Source organism: Antrostomus carolinensis, unplaced genomic scaffold (assembly GCF_000700745.2).
Source record: "Antrostomus carolinensis isolate BGI_N321 unplaced genomic scaffold, ASM70074v2 scaffold11279, whole genome shotgun sequence".
Classification (NCBI taxonomy): domain Eukaryota; kingdom Metazoa; phylum Chordata; class Aves; order Caprimulgiformes; family Caprimulgidae; genus Antrostomus; species Antrostomus carolinensis.
In genome coordinates this window covers 1-24,294 of record NW_010340666.1, presented here as the reverse complement: position 1 = coordinate 24,294, position 24,294 = coordinate 1, and the positions used below count along the sequence as shown (strand labels likewise).

The window sequence follows — 24,294 nt, the reverse complement described above, 5'->3', positions numbered from 1 at the left end:
AAAATAAATAAATAAATATATACTAGAAGAGTGTGCTTATGGGGGAAAGGGGAAAAGAAAAAAAAAAGGCTAAGGAAGTGAAGACCTCCAAAAGATGATACCTCCACCACAAACACATCCCTCTTCCTGAAAAATCTCACTTTTCTGAGATTGTCAGTTTTCTGGCTGGGGGTACAGGGCAGATCTGATGTGATACCCCACCAGTGCATGGATTTGGGTGTTTTCAGACATACCGCAGACATCTGCCACTTTGATACCACCTACCAAAGACAGACACCACCTCTCCCGCATCCCTGTCAGCAGAACCTGAAATAATGGCTTTTGATAACATTAACTCACTTTAATTTGGCTTCTGCCCTTTCCAGTACGTGCAGTTCTTGGACACGCTGAGAGCCAGCCAGCTCACGAAACGTTTTGCTGCTCAATACTTTTCTGGGAAGCCAGGGCTGAGCCCCCTCAGCCATCTCCAGTAATTTCTGCCATTTTTTCCTTAACAAAACTATGCTACAAACGTCAGCCTGCCAATTTACAGTAGGTGCCCTTGAGATAATATTGACTGATGCTGAGTTTTCTCCCTGCCCCCAGCCCCCTTTGTTATTTGATTAAAGTGTCTCGTAGCTGTAAGTCGATAGGAAAGCCTGTGCTCCCTGGACCACTGTCACTAATTGTAATCCATTGCATCATTTTACCCAGACCTGCAATTCTTTGTTGATCTTTCAGGTCTTTGCCTTAGTTGCTGTTTGCACACAGTTTGGCTACTGGGAGTGTTTACCAAGTATTTGCTCACCAGCTGTCCAGCCCCTTCCATCCCACTGCCCCTAGAAAAAAGGTTTCATCACATCCCAGTAAAACCCAGGAGCTTATTTTAAAACCATAGACCCTCCAAAGCCTCTGGAGCAGTTGTGCTTCTTATCCTCATGCATCATTTTTTCCACATTCACTGCAATACTCTCCTTGCTAAGCTTCTAAAAGGCTTTCAAATGAGCCATATGGAGAACTATATAGGACACGGGTAAGTCACAACACACTTCTGCTGCTGCTCTAGATCATGAATATCGATCCCTTAGCATTATTCAATACCTGGCCTTATCCCAAACGTATACATAGAGGTAGTGCAGCTTTTAAATGTTAATAGCCTTTGTTTGTTAGGGTAGAGGAGCATGGAGCCATGATGTAAGGGACATTTTAGTAATGCAAGATTGATTGAGACTGCAGTTTTGCTGTTGACAGGAGTTTGTACAGGAAGATGGATCATATGTATTCAGTGATGCAGTCTCTCTATGAGGATTTCCTATGTTCAGAAGTCATTGACAGGGACACAGCTCTATCTATATATATATATTTATTTTTTAAAATAATTTTCTAACTTGCCCTCCCCCAGTGGAAGATGGCAGAGTGAAATACAGGTGATACAGCAAGAGATTTGCCAGTGGGAAGTTCAGACGCATGCATCAGTCAGATTGAAGTTTAACAGATAAAGAGACCTTGGGGTCATGATAATCCCAAGGACAAGCAGGGAAAAGATCATAAAGCTGGATTTAGTGCTGCAAGAGTTGAACTTGACATAGCAAAACCTCCTGGAACTCCAGGCTCAAACCTAGCAAAGCATTTTTAAGGCCTTTGTTCCCTCTTAAATAGGTAAATGACCTTCCAGGTGGCCTTTTGTGCTGTAAAGTTTCAGAAAATACCCCAGCATTTCACTTGTTCAGGGAGCCAGAGCCCATTTTGAACTGTCCTGCTGTAGAAGTAAAAATAATTTTACTGGGATTACTGGCGTACGTAATTTCTGTTATTAAAAAGACATTAAGAACCATGAGGTATTTATAAAAACATTCTGTCACTTTCTGCATGAATGATTCACAAGACCATAAAAAAGTTGGAAGAATCAGAGACACAGGATGTGCATGTCCTTCATAACAACGTTATCAAGAGAAGTCATTAATCACTTAGTGTGCAGACCTTTGAGATCCTGAAAGAGGCACCTTCCCTTTCTTTTTTTTTTTTTTTTTTTTTTTTTTTTCCCTTTGCTTCATCTAATCTAGGAGATTATCTGAGCTCCTCAAAGCTCACTCAGGGATTTACCTGAACAGGTAAAGTGTTGCAGTAGCTGGACAACAGAAGGCTGATGTCAGTTTTCTCAATTCAACCAGTGTAAAATACCCATCTATCAAAAATATATAGCCTGAATTCCTCCTGTAATTGCCCTAACTGGCCTAAATTCTGTAACACTGACTTTCTTCAGCTAAGACAACAGTCCTGGAGTCTCAATTCCTCCCTCTGTTCTTTGTACTAATCAGTCGTTATGCTTGCTTTCATAATGCAGGATAAATATTATAGTATTAATGTAATCACAGTAGTAACGATTAGAGAGTACATGAGCAAATAGTGCTTTGTGATCTTTGCCAGCCTGATTCACCACAACATCTCCACCACAGCCTGCAAGAAGAGACTTGATTTTGTGGTGAGGTTGTGCCTATATGGAGCTAAAAGCCTCCATAAGGAGATATTGTTGTGGGACCGTCGAGCCTTTAGTCTGGGCTGTGTGTCCTTCTCTGCAGCCAGAGGACCCAATATTATTGCAATAGTCTGAGGTAACCTTTAATGAGAATGTTTCCCAAGCATGCCAGCTGTATTTTGTTTTTTCTTCATGGCTCTGTGCAAATAAAACGGTAAGGACAGGACTACAGAAGGTCAGGGTTTTCAGGAGATGCAGCATGGACATTACTGGCATAAATTTAAATGCTGAAGCCTTTTTGGCTGGCATCTCTTCTGTTTACTCAAAATTTCCATTTTAAACCAAAGCATTGCCTCAATTCAGACATGAATCATTGATCTGAGTACAGGATCTCGAAAAGCCCAAATCAAAACTTCACATCAGTTATATCCAGAGATGGTTGCTTTGGGTCTGGTATCCATAGCTCATTTCCAATTCCCTATCTTGTTTTCTTGGTGTGTTTGGGCAGTTATTTGTTTGTTTGTTTAGCAACATAAAACAAGGAAATAAAAAAAATAGCTTGCCTCACATCAGATTAACAGCATTTGATGTGAATCCCAGAGATGGAGTCCAGGAGTTAAGAACAACCCACATATATATGGATAACAGGAATGTCTTTTTACTTGATTGCACAAAATAAAAATGAAACCCCTGGTATTTCAACAGCTGCCTAGGAGGTGAAAAAACTCCCTAAGAAAAGGTGAAAAAAAATTAGCAACTCACCAGCAGTGACGTTTTTACTTCTTCCTCTGGAATATCGAGTAGTAACTGTAAAGGGAAGAGAATGCTCAACTGGGCAGACCCTGGGTTTCTATTCTATGAGGTAAAGAAAGCAAGAGTGAGTAACTCTTCTTAAAAAATGCTGTCTACCACCACCTAGTGGAAAACACCACTTCAGGTTCCTTGACCTACATAAATTTATAGTTTATCTCGGGGACAGTCATGACTTGATTGCTGTTCTCCCCCCACCACCATGTTATATGAAAACAGAATTACCAAAAATATTATTTCTTTCGAAGAACTGTTTCTAAAACTGAATGACATATTCCCTGGTCTGTCATCTGAGCTAAATTCTCGGTTTTGTCATCTGCAAAATGAAGGTAATAAGACCCAGGAAAAATTTTATTAAGTTTAATTAGTGCAAAGTGTTCTTAATAGCAAATAGGGCTCTTAGTCCAAGGATCTCATCAAACTACTTTGGTCCAAGTACTCAAATTACTGAAGCTTCAGTCAGCGATAATGCTGTGCTTGCTATAGAGAAAGATAAATAGCAGGGGTTGCAAAGTTACAGTTGCCTGAATTCACATAATAAATCAATAGGTGAGCAGGAGAAAAAAAATCTGCATAGTTACAGCATTGTTGGATCCCTGTTGTTCATACCAAGACAGTTTTCCCTCTGGTAGCTTTTGGAGAGAGGAGACCTTCCTTCACTTTTGTATATGCAAAATATTTTGTAAATGGAAACCAGATTCTGGCAGCCAGCACAGCACAAACAACCCAGAACAGCTTCTCACCATAGGGCTGATGGGCACACATCGCCCACACGGTACTCATCCAAACGTTATCAGGGAATACAGGGAAGGAAGAGTAATAAAGAACACTTAACAGTAACACTAACTCAACTGGACAGCTCATGCTTTGGATGAGAAACTAATTTTCTTGATGCTGTTATGTCTGGTACCTCAGGGGCTGGACCAAAGAGATGTGATTTCACTTGCTGAGTCAGGAGTGAGGCCTGTGTTTGTCAGAGGAAGGAGGACATGGGCTTAGTCACTCCTCAGAGTTAATTCCCAGTCCTCTTTTCAAAAGCACAGCCCCTGGAACTAGCCAAGGGAGAGTCCTTACATCTTGGGAAGAGTGGGAGCAGGAGGGGACAGGAAAACAGCATGAATTTATCCTCCCTGTTCTCTTTTTCTGGCAGGTTCTTGTTGCCAATACAGCTGAATCGCTGGAGTCAGATCTCCTGACTCTGAGACGTTGTAGCAGCAGAAGAGGCACCTCAAGAGCCCACGGCTGACAGCTCCTGACATTTTTGCTTTGCTGGTACACATTCACACTGGTGTTCTGCTTGCAGCTACCCGTCGGATGAAGCCTCTGTCATTCGGAGAGATGATCTCCAAGCAGGAGACAAGCTGGGTGTTGCCATTTTGCATCAAGTTCATGCGTGGCTGTCGTTCAAAGCTGTGGCAATAAATGGCATCTTCTGTTGACAGACATGGATAGGCAGGACCAGAGCAACTTATTTCCACTTAAACTACTTCCAAAAGGGTATGGACATGGTACACAAAATCATTTAAGTCCATTAGAGGAATTTTGTAGCATAGAATAAAACAGGTTTTCTTAAGCCACCTCCACTAGGAGTTCAAATGAAGGTACTTTGCTTTGCAAAGAACAGGCAGCAGCACCCTCATGGTTGTTTACTCCTATCTCAGCAGAGAAGTGATGGCAGAGAGAAAATCCCTGTTTTAACCTTTCATTGCCTGAACCCACTTGCAAGCAATTCTGAAAGAACATCCCTAATGTGCTCCGAGAAGAAGGATGGTCTCAGATGTTGTCATTACTTCTATCTGCTATCTCCCCATGACTCATTTAATTCCTCATGCAAACATATACTAAAAAAAAAAAAAACAAAAACACAGTGATGTCAGGAATGATAGAAAAATGATTTGCTGCAGAATCAACCTCTTCTAGCAAGTGGCAAAAGACAAAAGAAAATGCTGAGGCACAAGTTAAAGATCAAAATAGGCAGCACCGCAACAAGCCCTCTACAAAGCAGCTTCTGGAATTGAACTGTCCGAATCACACTGGGCAGACACCCACCGGGAATCATCATTCACACACACCTCAAAAAAGAACTCCTCCCTGAGGGAGGAGGGAGAACTGGGCCCAAACCGAAGCTCTACAGGGAAACCGAGAGCTGGAAACTGTCTGTGGCAATACTTTTCAGTTCCTTCTTTCCCTGACAGCTGAACTAACGCTTGTCACAGGAGTGCAAACCAGGCAATTATAGCGAGCATGGATGCCACAGGGCTGGACAGGCTCACTATTTATAGCTCCCTACCACCAGAGCTTTCCCACTGTGCCACTGCACACAGTGCAGGTACAGTCCATGCCTCGAAGGGCTCACAATCTAAATAAAAATAGAAAAAGGAAGGACTATCAGCCCCTTTTATGATGAGAGCCAAGACTTGAGAGATGAAAGGAAATCCACAGCAGAGCCTGGAGCAATGAACTCCAACTTCTCCCCAAATCACCCTTTATTTTGTTATTTTTTTTTCCCTGCCTGAAGTGCCACCTCTCCACTACTCATAGCACCAAACAGTCCAATACAGTGTCACTGAAGTGTTCTTTCAAGCTCTGGCTCATCTTCCCACCATTAAATTATTTTCCCCTCCTACAGCAGAGGTGGGAGAAGGGATGTGTGCCTGCCTTTAACTCCCACCCAAGATCTGGGCCCATGCCCCATTGCCAGGGTGGGAAGCATCAGACCAGGACAGCATCGTGGTGCCCTGACCCTGCTAAAGGGATGATAAACTCCCAGGAGTGGAGAAGGCTGCCAACTTCAAGCGTTCTGTGTCTCAGCCAACTGTGGGTGCAACTCAAAGATAGTCTCCTTTGTTTCATGGGGAGGATTAAAACACGAGCTGTTTGTAAGTTGAACTTTGAAGTGTCTTCTTAGCAATTTGAAATGCAGTCACCCAAAAAGAAACCTTTACAAATACATTTTTTGTGTTTGAAGTTGGAGACCATCCACTGGCCTATTTTTAGGCGTACATTTGAACTGGCCATGTTACAATCCTGCCTCTGTTCTCATGCAATAAAAGGCAGAGAGGATTCACTTGGCCTGCTATATCAAATACAGAGAAAATAAGACATTTGTCTGGAAAAGAACCACCCAAAATAGCAATGAAGAAGTCATGCTGCGACATGAACTGTTAGTGTTGAGAGACAAGAAAAATTAATGATAGGAGCTGGGAGACTTTTTCTAATGACATATTAATGAAGACAATGGCTAGAAAATTACATGGCGATGCTAATGAGTATTTGTAGATTTAAGGACCCGAGGTCTTTTCCTTTTACACTAAATATACTACATGCATCAGAGTAAGAAATAATCCTTGCTGAAGTGAGTTCTCGGCTTTCTTCAAAGATTCTTTCTAAATCCACCTGACATTTCCTTTGCTAAACATGGCTTTTAGCTCAGAAACTGATGCTCTTGCATGAGCAAATCCTCCCCTGGCAGCTGGGTCTTGGTTGATTTAACTTGCGTTCAACATGATGCAACATGGTATGACAAACGCACGCGAACATCAGGATGGAGCGCAATGGAAATGCTGCATCCTATCTGACAGGTCAGCGGGAGGGAGGGAGAAGAATTATTTGCCCTTGTAACAGCACGTTGAAGAGCAGAGAGGCAGGGGGTAGGATGCATTTGCAAACATCTCATGTTCCCTAAACTTCTTCCAGCCCCTCATTAGGCTTTGCGATATCCTAAAGTAGACAATTATTACTATATTCACTTTCTGTCTTTCCCCTCCTTCAAGAAGCTGGGGGAAGAACACCAAAGACCTGACTGCAGATGTATTAACTCCCCACTAGCACATCAGCCAGACCGTATGTACCACGCATTTCCCACTGACAAGGAAAGAAAGGTTAAAACCTTGTATGACAGGTTAACAGCATGATTTGCAGCAACAGCTTAAATAAATGGTTGCAGGCACGCAAGACTAGCAGACAGCTAATCCTTTAAAGACTTAAGAGCAGCTACTACTTCAGTCCAAGTAAATATTTCAAAATAAAATTAATTAGTGGTGACTAGTGGATTTTTTTCTCCTCATTTTAACAGCTCAGGCCAAAATGGTGATTCCTCCACAGAACTTATGCTTGCAGTGCCAAAACTGCTATTTCACAGGAGAAGAAAGAGTCCTCTCAGAGAAGATTCATCACAATTTTGTTCCTTACTGTAATAGCAGCAGAACTGGAAAAGATCTATATGAATCTCATCTGTCTGTGTTACTGTCAAAGAGGCAAGTTCCAGGAGCAGCCTTCGTGCCGCTCCAGAGATGAGGACAGCATCCTGGCTCAGTATCCAACAGAAGTAGTGTGGAGGAAGGAAAAGTTCACTTCCTGATTCTTGTCAGAAGTCAGCTCTGTCCATGCAGGACACAATAAAAGGCTTCCTAATAATTGTCTTACTTTCAATTAAAAGAAGTTCCTTAACACCTTCCTAGACACAGGTGAAAGCACAGAAGGAAATAAGGTAACAAGTACTGAATCAGCATAAACAAAGCCTGCCTGAACCTGGAGAAGCAAAACAGCCAGTGAAATAATTTGGAAGCAATCATTTGATTGGACTTGATGATCTTAAAGGTCTTTTCCTCTCTAGGCAATTCTGTGATTTCCAATCCACAATTACGCTTTTTTCCCTCCCAAGATGATGATTTTTTTTTTTTTCCCTTAACCTTTGGCTCCATCTCAGAACAAAGCCAGTTCTCTTGGGAGGGAGGAATCTGTCCCACTGCTGTATGGACTATTTTTAGTTATATCCAGCATTCCTCAAAACCTCAAGCTGCTTGTGTATTAAGGAAGGAGGAAGGAAACCCTGTGAACATGCACATCCACATTTCACACAGGGAGTGCATGCCAGCTGCCTTCCAGCATGAAAGCAGAGCTGGGGTGAACACAGGGCTTGAGGAAAAAGGCAAAGAACATTTCTTTGAAATTAAAGCAAGATTTGCCGACTTCCCCAAGCTGGAAGAGGCAAACCCAAAGTCTCTGCTAGCAGCTGGGAGGCCAGAGATATCAGTGAGCAAGGCAATTTACTCTTACCTGCTAAACCGACGAGCTGCAGCTCCAGGGTACAGCAATGAGGAGAGTCCCAAGTGGAAAGACAGGATCAGCCGAGGAGTCCTGGAGGTGCTTTGCAGGTAGAGATCTTGCTGGGAAGAGCAGGACAAACACCCCAATGAAAGGGCCAGGAGAAAACTTAAGGAGTGGTTTAGGGAGAGGCAGAAGATGTGAAGGGTGGTTGTACGAATGGGCTGATGCTTGGGACTTTTAAGGACCAGGCATGAGGGGGAGGAGTATGGAGGGAGCATGGAGAAACTCATTTAGACCCCAGCGTAAGTGGAGCGTAGCACAAATCTGATTAGAAGGGACAGAACTGTTGTGCCGAGTCATTTCTTCCTGCCCCGCAGGGTTTTTTACGTTGTCTTTTATGCTAAGCAAAAATCTGTAGTGCTGTAAGAATCGCAGTCTAGCACTGAGCCTCTCGGTGGCAAATGTTGCTGAAATTGGCTAATTGCAGTTGACAGAAAGAAAGCAAACCCTGACCGCAGGGGCTGGCCTCAGTGTTCCTGCATGACGGGTACCAGAAAAGCACTAGAGATGCTGTTGCAGATTGTGCTGTTTGTTCAAGCAAAGCATTTGTTTCATGGTTATATTTATATAGCATGGGGGTCGTATCCAGCATGCTCCAAGTGAGTCATCACATTCTCTCTCCCTCATCTCCACAGATGTTTCACAGAACTTCTACTAAAATATTTTCTTCTGCTAAAATATTTTCAGGACTAAGATCAGTATGGTCAGCCCAGCCTCCTTACAACCACCCTGCTCTGCAGACAAACAGTCCAACATCCAGCCAAGCCTTGAGGATGAGGTTATCCAAAGAGTAAGAGGAAATACAAATCACTGCTGAGAAAAGACAAACAAGGAGTTTGAAACTCAAGTTTCCTCTTGCTCTATCACCACAGGACCAGTGACAGGCCTTGCTCTTCCCCTCATCCTATGAACCTCCATCAGCACAAGCACATGGAGAAAAACAGAAGAATCACCAGTGATGCAAAAAACCATACAAAGCACAAGGAAGTGGCTGCCTGGAGGACTAACATCCCCTGTTCCAGGATCAGACTGCAGGGCCTGCAGCTGCTTCCCTGCAGAGGGTATGATGTCTTTTTACAAGGTTCTTTGTAAGGACAGATGCAAAATCACAAGCCTGTAGAAATCACAACATTGCTGGCTCCACAAACCTTAAAAACAAAGGACTGAGAGACCAGGATAGGGCGATAAGCCATTCAGGGATGCGGCTTCACTTGGATTCAAGGCTCACACACCATCTCCAGGCTGGTGAAACACCTCACTGCTCCCTTCATCACTTCAAGGAACCTGCAGAAGCACAATTTCTGTCTCTCTTTCAAGGGTTTATGAAAACTGCTTGCACAATGCTTTGGGTAATTCTGGCTTCTCCTTTTGCTTCTTACCACTGCCGACTTTATCTCCATCCCTCCTGTATTTGCCATGAAGCCCTTTCAGGCAGCCATTCTTCTACAGGATCTTCCAAAAGGGGCATTAGCCCTGACTTTAGAGGTGCAGTGTTGGATGCAATGCTTGCTATAAACCCTTGCTGTCCTCAGCCTTAGCCAGTGCCTGAGTTGTCAGAGACCACTGCATTGCTTTTAGCAGCATCTCTGGGTGTGAAGCTTCTCCTGGAAGCCCACTGATGTCCATCAGCCAGCGTGTGGGCAGCAGGATGAGTCCTTAGCTCTACACTCAAATGTCACCACTTGGTATAAGTCTGCTGCCTGACTTGCCTCCTCAAGGGAAACTGGCTGTGGGAACTGTTAGAAAATCAGTTACATATTTATAATTGGCATCTTTGAGCCAGGAGCCACTGGTGGCCGTCTCTCTCAGCCAGTGGCCATCTCTCTCAGCCGGTGGCATTTAGGCAACCAACAGTAGTAAGGAGCTTCCTGGAGAGGAGGGGAACAGGCCCCATTCTGCTTTGGGGAGCACAATATGTTATTAACAATGAGCCACTGCAGATGAGGAGCAGAGACAGAGCCATTCTGACATCAGTTAATGTCTGCAGCTACCCAAACCATCTCCACTGCTGCCTTGTTTGCTCCTCTGTTTGTTCATCTACATGCTTCAAACAATTTGTCTACAGAAGGGAAGTTTCCTCTGATGTAAGTATGCTCAGGAACTTCAGGGAGTTTTGTTCACTCCAGAGAGTAAAAAAAAAAAAAAAAATAAATTAAAATGAGTTTTTTAAAAAAAATTTTTTATAAAATTTAGTTTTATAAATAAATACATTGGGGGGAATTTCTCTGGGACTGCTGGCAGCTCAGGCCAGAGGACTCCAGAATCACATTTCCAAATGTCTTTCCAGCAACTTTATGGTATTAAATTAAGTACATAATCATATAAATAAACCCTATAACAGCAATAGAACATCACTGAGGATACATGAATTCAAGCACTGAAACTAGAGAAAAGCCTAAAATCTGAGTGCTTGTTCTTTCTCCAGAGCTTCTGTGCATAATAACACCCCCTCGAGCTATATAAATGCCAACTATTTTTTTTCTCCAAGACAGCTGCCTCGCTGAGCGCCCAGAATGGATGATGCTCAATAAGGGAATGGCTATTCAGTATTATCCTCATTCATCAGCGTTCAGCCAGTGCCTTATTTGTCATTCAGGTCCTGCTCTAGAACCAGAAACTTCTTCACAGGAGTTTTCCTCTCATCCTCATCACTGTAGTGAGTCAGTCAACACCACCCATGATTTTACAGAAGGGGAACTGACGAGCAGAACCATTAACTGCGGGGTTTGGCAGCAGCAGCCGGCACCCGGGGTCAAGGGCAGGATACAGCTACGCACTCGGGGAGTCCAGGGAAGGCAGCAAAGGAGCCAACCCAGCCGTGCAAATCACACATGCAGGTCCACAGCGAAGCAGGGGTGGGAGGAAAATGGAAAAGATCCTGTTGTGAGGTATCAGCACAGAGGCACCAAAACAACAGCCCCGTTTGAGAGGAAAGCTTCATCCTGATGCTGTGTTTTAACAAATAAAGGAGCTGACAGCACCAGTTACACTCAAACTGACATCAGAGCAGCACCACTGCTACGGTACAGACCGGCTCAGAGAAACAAAGTGTTTGCAGTAAAAAATTTCCAATCTTGAAATAAATGTAAATTCATGTTATTTTGCAAGAGAAAACTGAACCCTGGTTATTAGCTACATTACAGCTAGACAATTAATAGACATTCAAACATCTAGAGACTTATACTCTGGAGGAAAACCATGCTTAGAATGCAATATGTCAACTCAAAAATCTACATTTTTCCAGTGGTCACCATACCTTTCTTTCCCAGAAGTGTCTCCTCCTTTCCAAGTTAGATATAAATCAATCCCAGTAGAGAGGAAAATATCCCTGCGGCCATCCCTCATACAGACAGCCCCACAAGTGTTAGGGCAGTGACTGTTCTTATTTATACACTGTGCTTCCCGAGGACTTTGCTTCTGTCAAACAAAAAGTAATTCATAGCCTTTCCTCCAGAAATGTCAGCATGTTCTTCTCATGTCCCCTACATTTACTTACCCTTCTTAGTCAACCAGGCTTCCCAACCTCACTTGAAAGCATCTCCCTCCCTTCTTATCGTTTTCCATCTAAACTTCTCCTCCACTTCCTCTCCCCTTTCCCAAAAACACCCACATTTTTATCTCCTAATAGAGGCTGATTCATGGGTTTGCGTCAGCAGCCACTCTCCTGGCCAGGTCCAGCTTTAATGGACACATTTCAGCTGCTACCAAGCACTATGTGACAATATCTGGGGAAGCAGGGCTGCCATCAGCCCAGGGGCTGGCAGCATCAGGAACGTGAGGTGGGTGAGGCCAGCGTGACGCAGCAGAGCAGGAGAGAACATGCATAGTTGTTGCCTTCAGAGATGGAAAGGGAGATCTTGAATTCAATCAGTTATTCCTCAGAGTACAACACCGGCGCACAGAGAAGCCAATTAAATCAGACAAGGGAGATGTAGGTTAAAAAAAGATCTTGGCTGAGGCTTCAGGTTTAATCTAGAACATCAGAGGAGGAAAAAAGGTCATTTTAAGAGGACATTCAGAGCAAAGCATTCATCTAGCACTCATCTCAACATCTGCACAGACCTGCTCTGCACCAACAGTGACACCTGCCCCTCTTCCCTTCAGGAACTTCCAGTCCACACCAAGGACACCTGACAACGCTGGAGCATCAGCACCAGCCCACAAGCCATATTCAGACAGACACTGCTCCCATTACATTGCACAACAAAAGGAACTGGATATTTGGACCCTGAAACAAAGCAATTAGAAGTCTGGGATCTCTGCACATTTAATGAGGGTTGCACGTGACGTTCAGAAAGTCAGTCCTGACCTTGTGAGGAAGCACATTTTCCTGCTGCACCCTGGGCACTCTGCATTGCTGCACTGGGGAGGGTAATCCCAGCTCTGCCCCAAAGGCAGCCAAGGGTCCTGGAGAGCAGATGGAGCCTTCCAAAGCTGCTGGCTCAGCAAAGCCTAATGCTGATTGCAGGGACTACATTAGCAATTGGACGCAGTAGGCAACAGCAGATGCAGCTAAAGCCTTAATCTGGTTGCCCAGAACAGTTTTTAGTGCACACCAAGATCTGTGAATGTGAAAAAGACAAGCTGAAGATTTGTACACAGAATATACTGATGTTTATTCATGTTAAATACATCTGCTTGCATCACTACTCGTCACATACTTGTTCTCCAGGACACAGAGTTCATTCCCACTTCACGATACAGACATTTTTTTTACTTTACATAAAATAGAGTTACCAATCCATCTTCCCTGACTAACATATCACTGAAGCTAGCAAAACAATGGAAGAGGGATTTATTCAGTACAAACTATACAGAGATTTTCTTTTTACTGGTTCTAGGGAGTTTTGCACAAGGACAAAATTATTCCAAATATACATACAGACAGACAGCTGGAATTCAAGTGTCTCCAATAACCACACTACTCAAAACTAAGACTTTTGGTATTTAGACACTTGAGTCCTGGTCCAGATTCCAATTCTTCTCCCTCTATCCATTTGGTTTGTTTAAAATAAGAAGCAAAATCCAACAAGAGTCCTTTTAAAGGATAAGCAGATTTTGCCAAAAGTAACAATGGCGTGGGAAACAGATTGCTTGAAGAATGTGTTTGCTGAGTAAATAAGCTTGGTCAGGCTGACAAGAGGAGTTGTGTAGCAAATGCACTACATGTAAATTATTTAATGCAAGTGCAGTTTTCCCCCTCTTGTACACATCTGATTTTCGTTACTCCAGACAAGCCCTGGACATGTAGATTGGAAGCATTTCTGATGGACAGAGAGCAAAAGGAGAATTTAACTATGGTGTTTGTCTGCAAAGGTAAACCCAAGGCCGACCACAATCTCACTGAAAACTAAAATAAACTCAAGTTACAAAAAAAGAAATACCTTTGCTGCTGGCACCAGCTCATCTATTATTGGAAAATTGCTAGAACTGCCTTGCCCAAGAAGAACTTCTTACAAGCAACCAGCATTACATAACCAAAAGAGGAAAAATACAATAAATCACATGTTCTTCCCACCTCATGTTGCAATCCCTTTGGTCAATTCCCTGTTCAAGCCCCCACCCCCCCAACTGGAAAACCTGCAACACCTCAAAACCAGGAACTGGTTGTGACTGATATATTCATCTACAATCCCCACAGATTCCTTCTCATATCCAGGGTAACTAACAGCTCTTACCATCAACCTAATTATAATGCGATTAAAGACATTGTTCAATCATCAAAATCTGGGATATCATCATAGGAATAGCCCCGGTAGCCTTTGGAAGCGTAGTACGCGATGCGCAGGTGGTAGAAGCCTGGGAGAAACACAAGGATCCCAATGATGAGCACGGGGATAGCACGGTCTGTTCCCTGCGGTGGGGAGAAGAAAGAAGAGACATGCAAGTGTGATGAGAAGAGATCTGCATCGGGGAGCCTTTCCTTTATCCTAAGTCCTGCCCGTGGTACAAACTGTCCCACTCTTCATCCCTAAGGCCTGGCTGGCTGACAAAAGCTAAAAGTTAATTTAAATCAGAATTATCTCACTTTTCTTCAGGCTGAGCTCTAATTCCTCTCCCTGGTCTGGCATCTCCTCCTTGCTACAGGAAACCCTCAACTGAACTTCTCCTTCAGATAGCAGGGGTGCCTCCTCCTAACGCTAATCACATCACAGAACTGCCAGCCACAGGCTGGGCGCTGCACGCTCGGCTGAGATCGAGCTCTCTTATCTGCGCCCAGACTGCTTCCGATACAGCCACAACGCTGCTGCTTCCACAGTGATAACCAGCAGCTGCCAACCGTAAAGCAATTCCATATGGCACGAGGTGGAGTGTGCCATGAGGAGCACCACGTCAGCTACAAACAGGAGATCCCCTTTCAATGGATCATAAATACAGCGAGATAAGCGGTGCTGAGTCCTATCTAGTGGTCTGGTATCTCCTACAGAAGTTATCAAATGATTTTCACTTGAGGAGTGATGATCCCAGCATGAAGTTTTTCCAGGACAGCAAGCTGCCCCTCTGCAAGGATGCAGCATTAAAATGAAACTGTACCCCAGGAAGGACAGAGGAACTCAGCCCTCCCTGGCAGATCTCCAGTCCAGCTATGAACCTGCTCCAGAATTGCTAACTGAATACGCATCAGAGGGTTCTGCTGCCCAAGAAACAGGGCTGTTGGCAAACACCAGCTTGGCAGTGGAAGGGATCTAGTTCAGCAGTGGAGGGGATTTACTTTCCTGAATCACAGCATCACAGCATGTCAGGGATTAGAAGGGACCTCGAAAGATCATCCAGTCCAATCCCCCTGCCAGAGCAGGAACCTCAATGAGATCACACAGGAAGGCGTCCAGGTGGGTTTTGAATGTCTCCAGAGAAGGAGACTCCACACCCTCCCTGGGCAGCCTGTCCCAGTGCTCTGTCACCCTCACTGGAAAGAAGTTTCTTCTCAAGTTGAAGCAGAACCTCCTGTGTTCCAGCTCACACCCATTGCCCCTTGTCCTACCATTGGGCATCACTGAGAAGAGCCTGGCTCCATCCTCCTGACATTCACCCTTTACATATTTATAAACATTAATGAGGTCACCCCTCAGTCTCCTCTTCTCCAAGCTAAAGAGCCCCAGCTCCCTCAGCCTTTCCTCAGCAGGGAGATGCTCCACTCCCTCCATCATCTTGGTGGCTCTGTGCTGGACTCTCTCCAGCAGTTAACTGTCCTTCCTGAACTGTGGGGCCCAGAACTGGACACAATATTCCAGATGTGGCCTCACCAGGGCAGAGTAGAGGGGAAGGAGAACCTCTCTTGACCTACTAACCACACCCCTTCTAATGCACCCCAGGATGCCACTGGCCTTCCTGCTTACAGGCCTTTTGTTCTGAATTTCTACACTGAACATGACAGATCGTGGCAAGCTTTGAGGACTGGGCAAGCGACACAAAACTCTGACCAGAAGTGTAATCAAACCACTTACGCCTTTGCTGATGTATCCTGCCAAGAGGAGGGCTCCTATGATGATGAGGAAGGTCCCGATCATGAAGAGCACAATAGCCAGTGCAATTGCCTTGTAGGGGATTTTTGGTGGGCTCTTCTTGAACTGGATGGGAAAAAAACCCCACAAATATTAAACAGCTTAACTCAGTACAGTTCCCCTCCCACCACGGCTGAGATGCAGATCCCACAGCCAGCAGAGATGACATGGAACAAACTGGTGCAGCAGCTCTGCTGCAGGGCTCTAACGGCTCTTCTGGCAGTTTTTCTTCCCCACTTTTTACCTGCAGGTCAATATATCCATCATCGGTGCTGGAGAGCTTGGAATATTTGACTTTGCTACTGGGAATCCCAGCAGTCAGGTTTGTACGTGATGGCATCATTACAAGGAAGACTGGGCATCAGCTAGAACCTGGAAAACGAGAATAGGAAAAAAAAAGGGGGGGGCACAGTAAACTGGATGATGGAGCCTGAGAGACACAGATAAAGTTTCTTTAGAGAAAGAAAAGCATCAAGCCTGTACTAACCAAAAGGTGTCTTTGTTTGGAAAGATTTAATTTATGAAAAAGAGCAAAGCTTTGTATTTAAGTCTAAAATACAAGGGTGTGAATATAGCTGCAACAGGGTTTGCCAGCATTTGAAAGCAAAAGTCAAACTAAGGTAGAACTTGTGTTTGAAACAAGACAGAAATTCCAGAATAATCAACAAGGTATAAACCAGCTCTCATTTCACCAGATCACACTTCCAGCAGGGAGATATCTGAGGTCCAGCTATTTCTAAACAGGGACACTGGGAAATCAACCCAAACCAGAACTGAACAAAGCAGCTTTTCAACCAGCCGGATATTTTGCAATAGAACCATTTTGAAAAAAACAAACCAAAAAAAACCAACCAACCAAAAAAAAAACCAAAAAACCCCAAACCAACACATCACTGGAAACTAGAATGAAATGGAGCTGTCATTCCCAAGGCAGTTTGAGTCATGACTCAGAGGAAGCATGACAAGGGGATAGAGTGGTTAATGGATGAGGAGCTAAAAAGCACAGGTCACTGGTCTGTCCTGCTGCGAGGGAGGCAGCGCTCAGGGAAGACCTTTATTTAGTTCCTCCGGAGCCGTACCCTGCAATTTCCCCGTGCTTGGGAGCCAGCTCCTGTGGTTTTGCTGCCAGCAATGACAGTCCCGGGGAGAGGGATGGAGCCAGCTCGCTTCTGTGCCTCAGAGCCCAACTTGTTATGAGCTGAAGCCTGGATCCAGCCTGCCAACACCTCCCTGATCACTGCAGAGCCATTTACCTGGGCCTGACAGCTCCTTCCAGCAGGACCTGTGCCTTGGGTGTCTGCTCACCCATGGCCTTGAACCTGCCCTGCAGCCCAGAGCTGTGATTCCTGGAAGCGAGGCAGAAAACAGGTTTCCCACACCGTCCAATTTCAACTGCTTTATTTTCTGAGAAAGCATGCAATAAAGAAAACACGAGCGTGTATCGACTGTTCCAACAGGAAGGGACAAAGATGCTTTTTCCATAACACTATTGGGCATCTCAGGTAATCGCATCTCCTCACAATATTTAGTCTCTACGTGAACTGAAATCCTTTGCCTCCCTCTTGCTCGTAAGTCATTTCTCCTCTTGCAATCACCTATCCTCACTACTTGTTCGCAAATACCCCTGCCATCAGGTTTGTTCTTCCTACAGTAAATTTGACTTTTATATAAAAAAAACCCTCCTCCAATCTTAAACCCCCTCAGTTGCACTTTTAACTTAAACCTTTTCTTTTTTTTTGTAGCAAAACCCAAGCACAGACAGAACACATTTCTGGAGCCATCGATAATGGAAATACTGCCCACCACAGGGTGGTGACACTCACATCCTCGACTCCTTCCACACCCGTGTTTTTCAGGTCACGGGGCAGATATGCAGGAGGGGAAGAAGCCAAAAGAAATCAGCACATCTGAAATCTGTAAAATTTCCTGACTCTGCCCCATTTTACTCTCAAGTACCACAGGACTTCTTACTGACCATTATTTACCAGGCTATTCCTAGTGGCTTCCCAGGAATTACTTTCCATTTCCATTTGTTTAAACAAGAAAGAGGCTACTAAGGACAAATGCGAAAAAAAACCAAACCAAAACCCAAACCCCTGAAAATACTGAGACCTCATGTTCAAGTCCACCAAGTTTCACTCTCCTTGTGCTCTACACTGATTCAGGATCAGAAACAAGCTCACTGCTGTGCTCTTCGAGGCAAATAAATGCTTTAAGAGGCAAATAAACGGCAAATCACACCCGTAATTCAAGTTTTCTAACATGAGACGCGACTGTTGTTTTCAGGACAGAACCTGCGCTGCCAGGGCAGAGCGCAGGTGCTGACCATTGCCAGTCAGTACAAACCCAGCAGTTCAACCTAAAATCCTGTTTATCCCCTAAATAAAACAATATATTTTTCTTCCCTCTCTGCCCAGGAATAAGGAAGGAAGGAGAACGTCATCACTTGCCCTTTCGGGAGCTCAAACCTCACAACCTCATGTGATAAACACACCCCACTCCCCTCCTCCAGCCCTGAAACGGTGTCTCTGCTGCTGAACGGGAAGTTCCCAACATGTCTGGGATCTCCCCCAAACCTGGAGCTGCACCCCCAGCCCCACACAGCCTCAGAACAGCCATGAAACCCCTCAGAGACAGTCACCTGCGCTTTGCGCTGCTGGTCAAAGCCATCGCTCCCGCTTCGCTTCCGCGCTGCTCGGGCCCAGAACAACCCAGGAAGTTGATTTCTGGTGACAGGAATTTCCTTCCAGGTTATGGCCGCGGCCTCTCGCTGGCTCAGCTCAGCTCAGCTGGGTTATTTTCAGCCGCGCACTCTGGAGTGGCAGCTGGAATCGCAGTGTCCTTGGGCAGGATGGCAGGGACCGTGTCCTGGGCACCCAGACCCACGTCACACAAGACCCATCAGAGCCAATCTGTCATCTCAAGGCTAAATTTGTAGATGGTTTATGAACTGCATGTTCATACACATCACTCTTACACAGTTTAAAATCAAATCGATTTTCTAAGGGAAGATTAAACTGTCAGACACAGCCCAGCCCTCCCTTAGTGCCGAGTGTGTGGCACAACCAACAGCCAGAAAATTATTTCCAGCAGCTGGAACAATATTAACAGGAGATAAAGCAGAGCTGGGGATCTACTTCCTCCAGCTGCTCCAAACATGGAAACTGCAGGAATTGCCCTGGTTCCTCTAAATTAATAAAATACACACGGCATTTCGAGCCTGAAAAAGCCAAATCTCCTTAAGTTTAAAAGGATTCTCCCACCTCCTTTCTTAGTTCTTTTCTCCTTGGTGAGTTGAAATAAAAATACAAACTTTAAAAGCTTTTGCTCTCAAACATGGAGAAGCACACAGCATTCAGTAAACCTACCTAGATTTTTTTTTTTTGTTAGGTTTTTTAAGCTTTTTTTTTTTCCTTAACATGTTAAGTTGGAGTATTTGGTTTGGGTATAGCAATAAACATGCAGCTTCTTTAAAAGATTTATCCAGTAAACAGACAGTACACAAGTCAAAACACAAGTGTGTAGATATTTATGTTAAAGGATGTTTCTTACAACATGAGGTCACTCAGTTCAGTCATTACAGCTGTGAAAAATAAGCAATCAAACTGTTTATCTTATTTTTACAATGTGTTTATAAGCAGAATAGCACAAGTAAGAGTTTGGTAATCCCTGCTACAGCAGGAGGCTGCACCAAGGAGAATTTGCTTCAGTCACAAGCCCAGCTTTACACACATCAAACCCCATAATCCTTCCCTATTTCAACACCATGAATTCTCAATTCTTTGCTCAAGCCACATTTACTTGTTCTTGTGGGTACAACAGGGATCCAACCTGAGAAGCATCACATTTGGAGTGAAAAACCCCTCCTGGTTTCCAAGGTATCCACTACAACTGCACTGGGCAGTAACTCAGCAATCGCTGAAAAACTTTGGGGCAGGTAAAGATCTTGCTTTCAAGATGTTTTCTTAAATGTACTGAATTAATCAGCAGGCCAAGGCAGTTCAAGAGAATAAGTGGGGTATGCTCTGGAGCCACCAGCCAAAACTCAGTATAGGAGCTGCAAACCAAGCACCTACCTGCACAACAGCAGAGGAAAACCACAGTCTAAATCTGCTAATAAAGTGCAACTAGCAATGAAGAATCAAGGGCATTAAAAAATCCTGTCCCCCTGCTTTGAGCAGGGACAAGTTTCCATCCCAGTTGTAGCTGTATCATTCTGACACAGCAGAATCTCTTAATCCGCACTGCCACCTTGTGAGACTCTCCTGCTAAATCAGTCGGGTCTTCCAATTGCCAAGTTAAGAGGCAGTTTCTGCTCAAGACACTCCCCCTGACTAGCAGAAGTCCAGAACCTCCTAAAAAAATAACTATCCACAGCACTTCAGAGCCTCCAAGTGCTACTTACCACCGACCAAGCTTTTCAGTTTCTTCACAACAAAGTGGAGTCCCTCAGATCCCAGCCACAGGGTAAGGATTTATGGCTTAGCTGGCAGCAATACAGTACATAAAGAAAACCCAGTAGCTGCCTGGAACTGTTTATAAATCTTATATTTTTCTGTGATCAAACCTTCAGGGTGAAGCATGCTGTAAACCTTCTATCTTCATCAACAGTAAATATGATCACAATATCCTCGATTAAGAGAGGAATTGCTGGTGGCATGAATGAGTGCACTACCCTTGTCAACAGAAACACAATGTGTGGGACAATTAATACTGTAAGAGGAAAAGACTCTCTGAGAATCTCTGAGAAAGTGTTTATAAGAGAAATGATATTAATAGAAGTATTATACATAAGATGAAAAATTAGAAACAGGTGCTATGAAATTATAGAACTAATTCTTATAAACCATGCAACAGTGCTGCTTCTCATTTGTCCCTTGTATAGACCTCTCCATGGTTGGTTTAAAAACCCATTCCTGTTGATTCAGCTGGACTAGCAGAGTTTAGAACCCAATAATTACAGAAGTGATTAACTTATACAAGTTAGATGTCACTATGTAGATTTTTCTTAAAAGTACAAAGGTGAGCAGACAAGATTATTCAAGATCAGTGAATGACCAGTGGGACCAGCAACTGCAACTTCTGAAGAGGATCTGAGACAAGACAAGAAGAATCAGCCAAGTTTGAAGGATCACTATGGACTTTTGATAGGATTTTAAATTAATGAGACATTTGGAACATTCATGGCAATGGGAAAACACCAAGAACTTTGAGAATTCCCATCATATAATGTTAAATTTAGCAGATCTATACAGAGCCTGATTTTTGCAATGCCTTTGCTGCTCACTGAGGTGATGGCCCAGCTCTGAGCTGTCAAAGCAAACCTGGAGTTAACTAGAGACTGAATTAAATCCCTTTAACAAATACAGCCTGGACAGACCTGTTGAGCAGCTTAAAATCAGTAACAAAGAAACAGCAGCACCAAAACCAGGAAGAGTTCACACAGCTCGTTGGACCAAGGAAGGTCCAGTCACTGCTACAGCGCAGCGTGTGCCTACACCCTGACTTCACCGGGAGCTGGAGCAACAGCTAAAGAACAGTCCCTGCTAGAGGCAGCTCTGCCATCTGCCAAAGCTCAGGCATGTGAGGTGAAACCTGTTTCACAAACCTCTGGGGAATGGAGACAGCATCACAGACAGGTTAGCTGTTCCCATGGTAACCACCCCCCTCCATTTCAACACATCTAAACCAAAGCAGAAGCTGGTAACTCCAGCCAAAAAAAAAAAAGCACAAGCTTGCCTGTCGCAGTTCCCTGGAAAAAGGAGCCAGGGTACACCAGCAGTCTGACAAAGATTGATTCATCCATCCACATTTCAACAGGATAAAAACCATGAAACAATATTCTTTATTTCCATTTTTTCCAAGTTTCAGTTAGAAAATCAGCTTCAAAAATAAATGGATGAAGGTAAAAAAAACCTCATGGCATAACTGAACAGCAACCTGATAGTCAACTACAGCTCCACAGGCGGAACTCCAGGGAACATCATCTTGACAAGTTAAATATTGCATCCCATCTCTAACACAAGCTGAGAGGAGTAAGATATTTCACCTTAAGACAGCAACTAAGAGATTATTGAAGTACAAGAACAGACTAGAAAAAACAAAGTTTCCTATTTCCAATGACACCAGTAGAGCAAAATAGTAAGTTGAAAAATATTTACAGAGATATCTACACAACATGCCTAACAGCACTCGCACGATGCTCCAACGCACTGAAATTGCTAGTCACACCATTTCCTTCGCAGCATCAGCTGACTTCTCCAATGAGCTGACCAGATCTCCCCCTCAGTCCTGCTCCAGTTAAGAGCCTTCTTGTTGGTCTTCAATCTTTGGAGCCAGGTAGTATTTTAAGTGTCCCATATCGGCGATCTTGTACTCCACAACTGGAAAAGAAAAAGAGAATTCAGCAGGTTCTTCAGAAAACCTCAGTCAAGAGGTCTTTGTACAGTTCTAAGGTGGCAGCGTTCACTCTACAAGGGTATTTTCAAGGAGAGCTGCCGTCTATACTTACCAAGAGGAACATCTGCAGACATGCTGAGTGTTACTGTAGGTGACAGGGGAGTGGCTTTGGTAAAGAAGTTCAAGTATCTCAGAGCAAAGGTCAGCTGGACTGGCTCATTCATCTCGATTGTAACCTAGAAAACCATCAGCCAGGTCACACTTCAGTAAATACAACAAGTGCCCTCAAGTCTCTCAAACAATCCAGACACTTCAGGCAAAGGCAGTCAGTGCTACGCCCCACTCTGTTCTGCAGACCCCACGGTAAGAACCTGAAGTTGGCAACAATTTGTTGACTCTCATCTATAAACCACAGAAGTCCATCCCCCAGTCACCCAGCTTTAGCCCCCCAACAGGTCAGAGAATTAGTTATACAAGTAGCAACCTCAGCATCCCAGACCCCACAGGAACCACAAACACTTGACTTACAGCTTCCTCCTCTTTATCCACGTTACTGGTCTGGGACAGTTTGATGTTTCCATTGCCCAGCTCTCCATTAGCTGAAAATTTCACACCATCTTTTGCACAGGAGATGACAACTGCGTCACCGATGTGGCTGAGATCTCTACAGATGCGTGCAAATTCAGCAGAAGGCATTTTCACTACACAACTATATTCCTGTTCCTGTGAAGGAAGTGTCATAATTAAACTTCCATCAAGAAGCCTTGTGGCCACAACACTCGAGCTTGTTTAGTTTCTCCAAAGGGAGTTATGTCACAAGCTCAAACTCTGATGTGAACATGGGAAAACACTCACTTCTAAGACACAGTGTAGTCAGTCATTTGAGCCACTACTTACTGGAATTCCAAGCTGCTCCACATCGAGATCCATCAGCTTCATCTCATAATCAGAAACCTTTTCCTGATCTAAAGAAATGAAGCAGAGTTTGACCAAGTGTTGTGGAGAAGTTATCATCCCAAATTTAAATTTTGTCCCTTTTTCCCCTGGCTAAGTAAAACCACTTCAACTACAACAGTAAGAACCTTGGTTAGTTAGAGGTAGACATCTGGAAGTGGCCCACATGGCCTTTTGTAGGCTGTAAGAGGACAGCAACCCACCAAGAGCATCTGTACACAGCCTAAAAGCACTGGTCAAGTTGACTAAGCTGCATCTCCAGACTGTTTAAATGGTCTCCTTGAGTGCACTGAGAAGAGTGTGACCAGCAGGTCGAAGGAGGTTCTCCTCCCCCTCTACTTTAGGCTGAGGAGGCCACATCTGGAGTGTTGTGTCCAGTTCTGAGCTCCTCAGTTCAAGAGAGACAGGGAACTTCTGGAGGCTACGAAGATGATTAAGGGGATGGAGCATCTTTCTCATGAGGAAAGACTGAGAGAGCTGGGACTGTTCAGCCTGGAGCAGAGCAGACTGAGAGGGGACCTTATTAATGTTTATAAATATGTAAAGGGTGGGTGTCAAGAGGATGCAGCCAGACTCTTCTCAGTGGTGGCCAGAGACAGGACAAGGGGCAACGGGCACAAACTGGAACACGGGAGGTTCCACTTAAACATGAGGAGAAACTTCTTTCCTGTGAGGGTGCCGGAGCCCTGGGACAGGCTGCCCAGAGAGGGTGTGGAGTCTCCATCTCTGGAGATGTTCAAAACCCACCTGGACACTTTCCTGTGTGACCTGCTCTGGGTGACCCTGCTTTGATCTCCAGAGGTCCCTTCCAACCCCACCATTCTGCCATTCTGTGGTATGTCCTCTCCCGTTTCTGCAGTATTTATTGTCATTTCCCCTCCTCCCTGCATTTAAGTGGTTTAATAAAACTACCTCAAAAATATCACGGTAGCAAATGAATTCCCAAATCCAACACTCACTGGGTGCTTCAAACACCAGAGCCAACGTGTCCGCGTTGTCCTCTGCGCGCAGAGTGATGATGTCTTCGTTCCCAGCGCATTTCAGTATTTTGGACATGCTGGGAGG

General features: G+C 44.3%; 2 protein-coding genes across 2 annotated transcripts; both read right to left on the bottom strand.

Moving 5' to 3' along the window:
- Positions 1–13,981: 13,981 nt before the first annotated feature.
- Positions 13,982–16,250, bottom strand: TMEM230 (transmembrane protein 230). The gene is made up of 3 exons (XM_010176230.2): positions 16,121–16,250; positions 15,820–15,942; positions 13,982–14,228 (listed from the first exon to the last, which is right to left on the bottom strand). Exons 1-3 carry the CDS (start codon positions 16,217–16,219, stop codon positions 14,088–14,090), a joined length of 363 nt encoding a protein of 120 aa, XP_010174532.1. The 5' UTR covers positions 16,220–16,250; the 3' UTR covers positions 13,982–14,087.
- Positions 16,251–21,838: 5,588 nt separating this feature from the next.
- Positions 21,839–24,285, bottom strand: PCNA (proliferating cell nuclear antigen). The gene is made up of 5 exons (XM_010176229.1): positions 24,189–24,285; positions 23,173–23,240; positions 22,804–22,998; positions 22,388–22,511; positions 21,839–22,259 (listed from the first exon to the last, which is right to left on the bottom strand). Exons 1-5 carry the CDS (start codon positions 24,283–24,285, stop codon positions 22,177–22,179), a joined length of 567 nt encoding a protein of 188 aa, XP_010174531.1. The 3' UTR covers positions 21,839–22,176.
- Between the last annotated feature and the right edge of the window lie 9 nt (positions 24,286–24,294).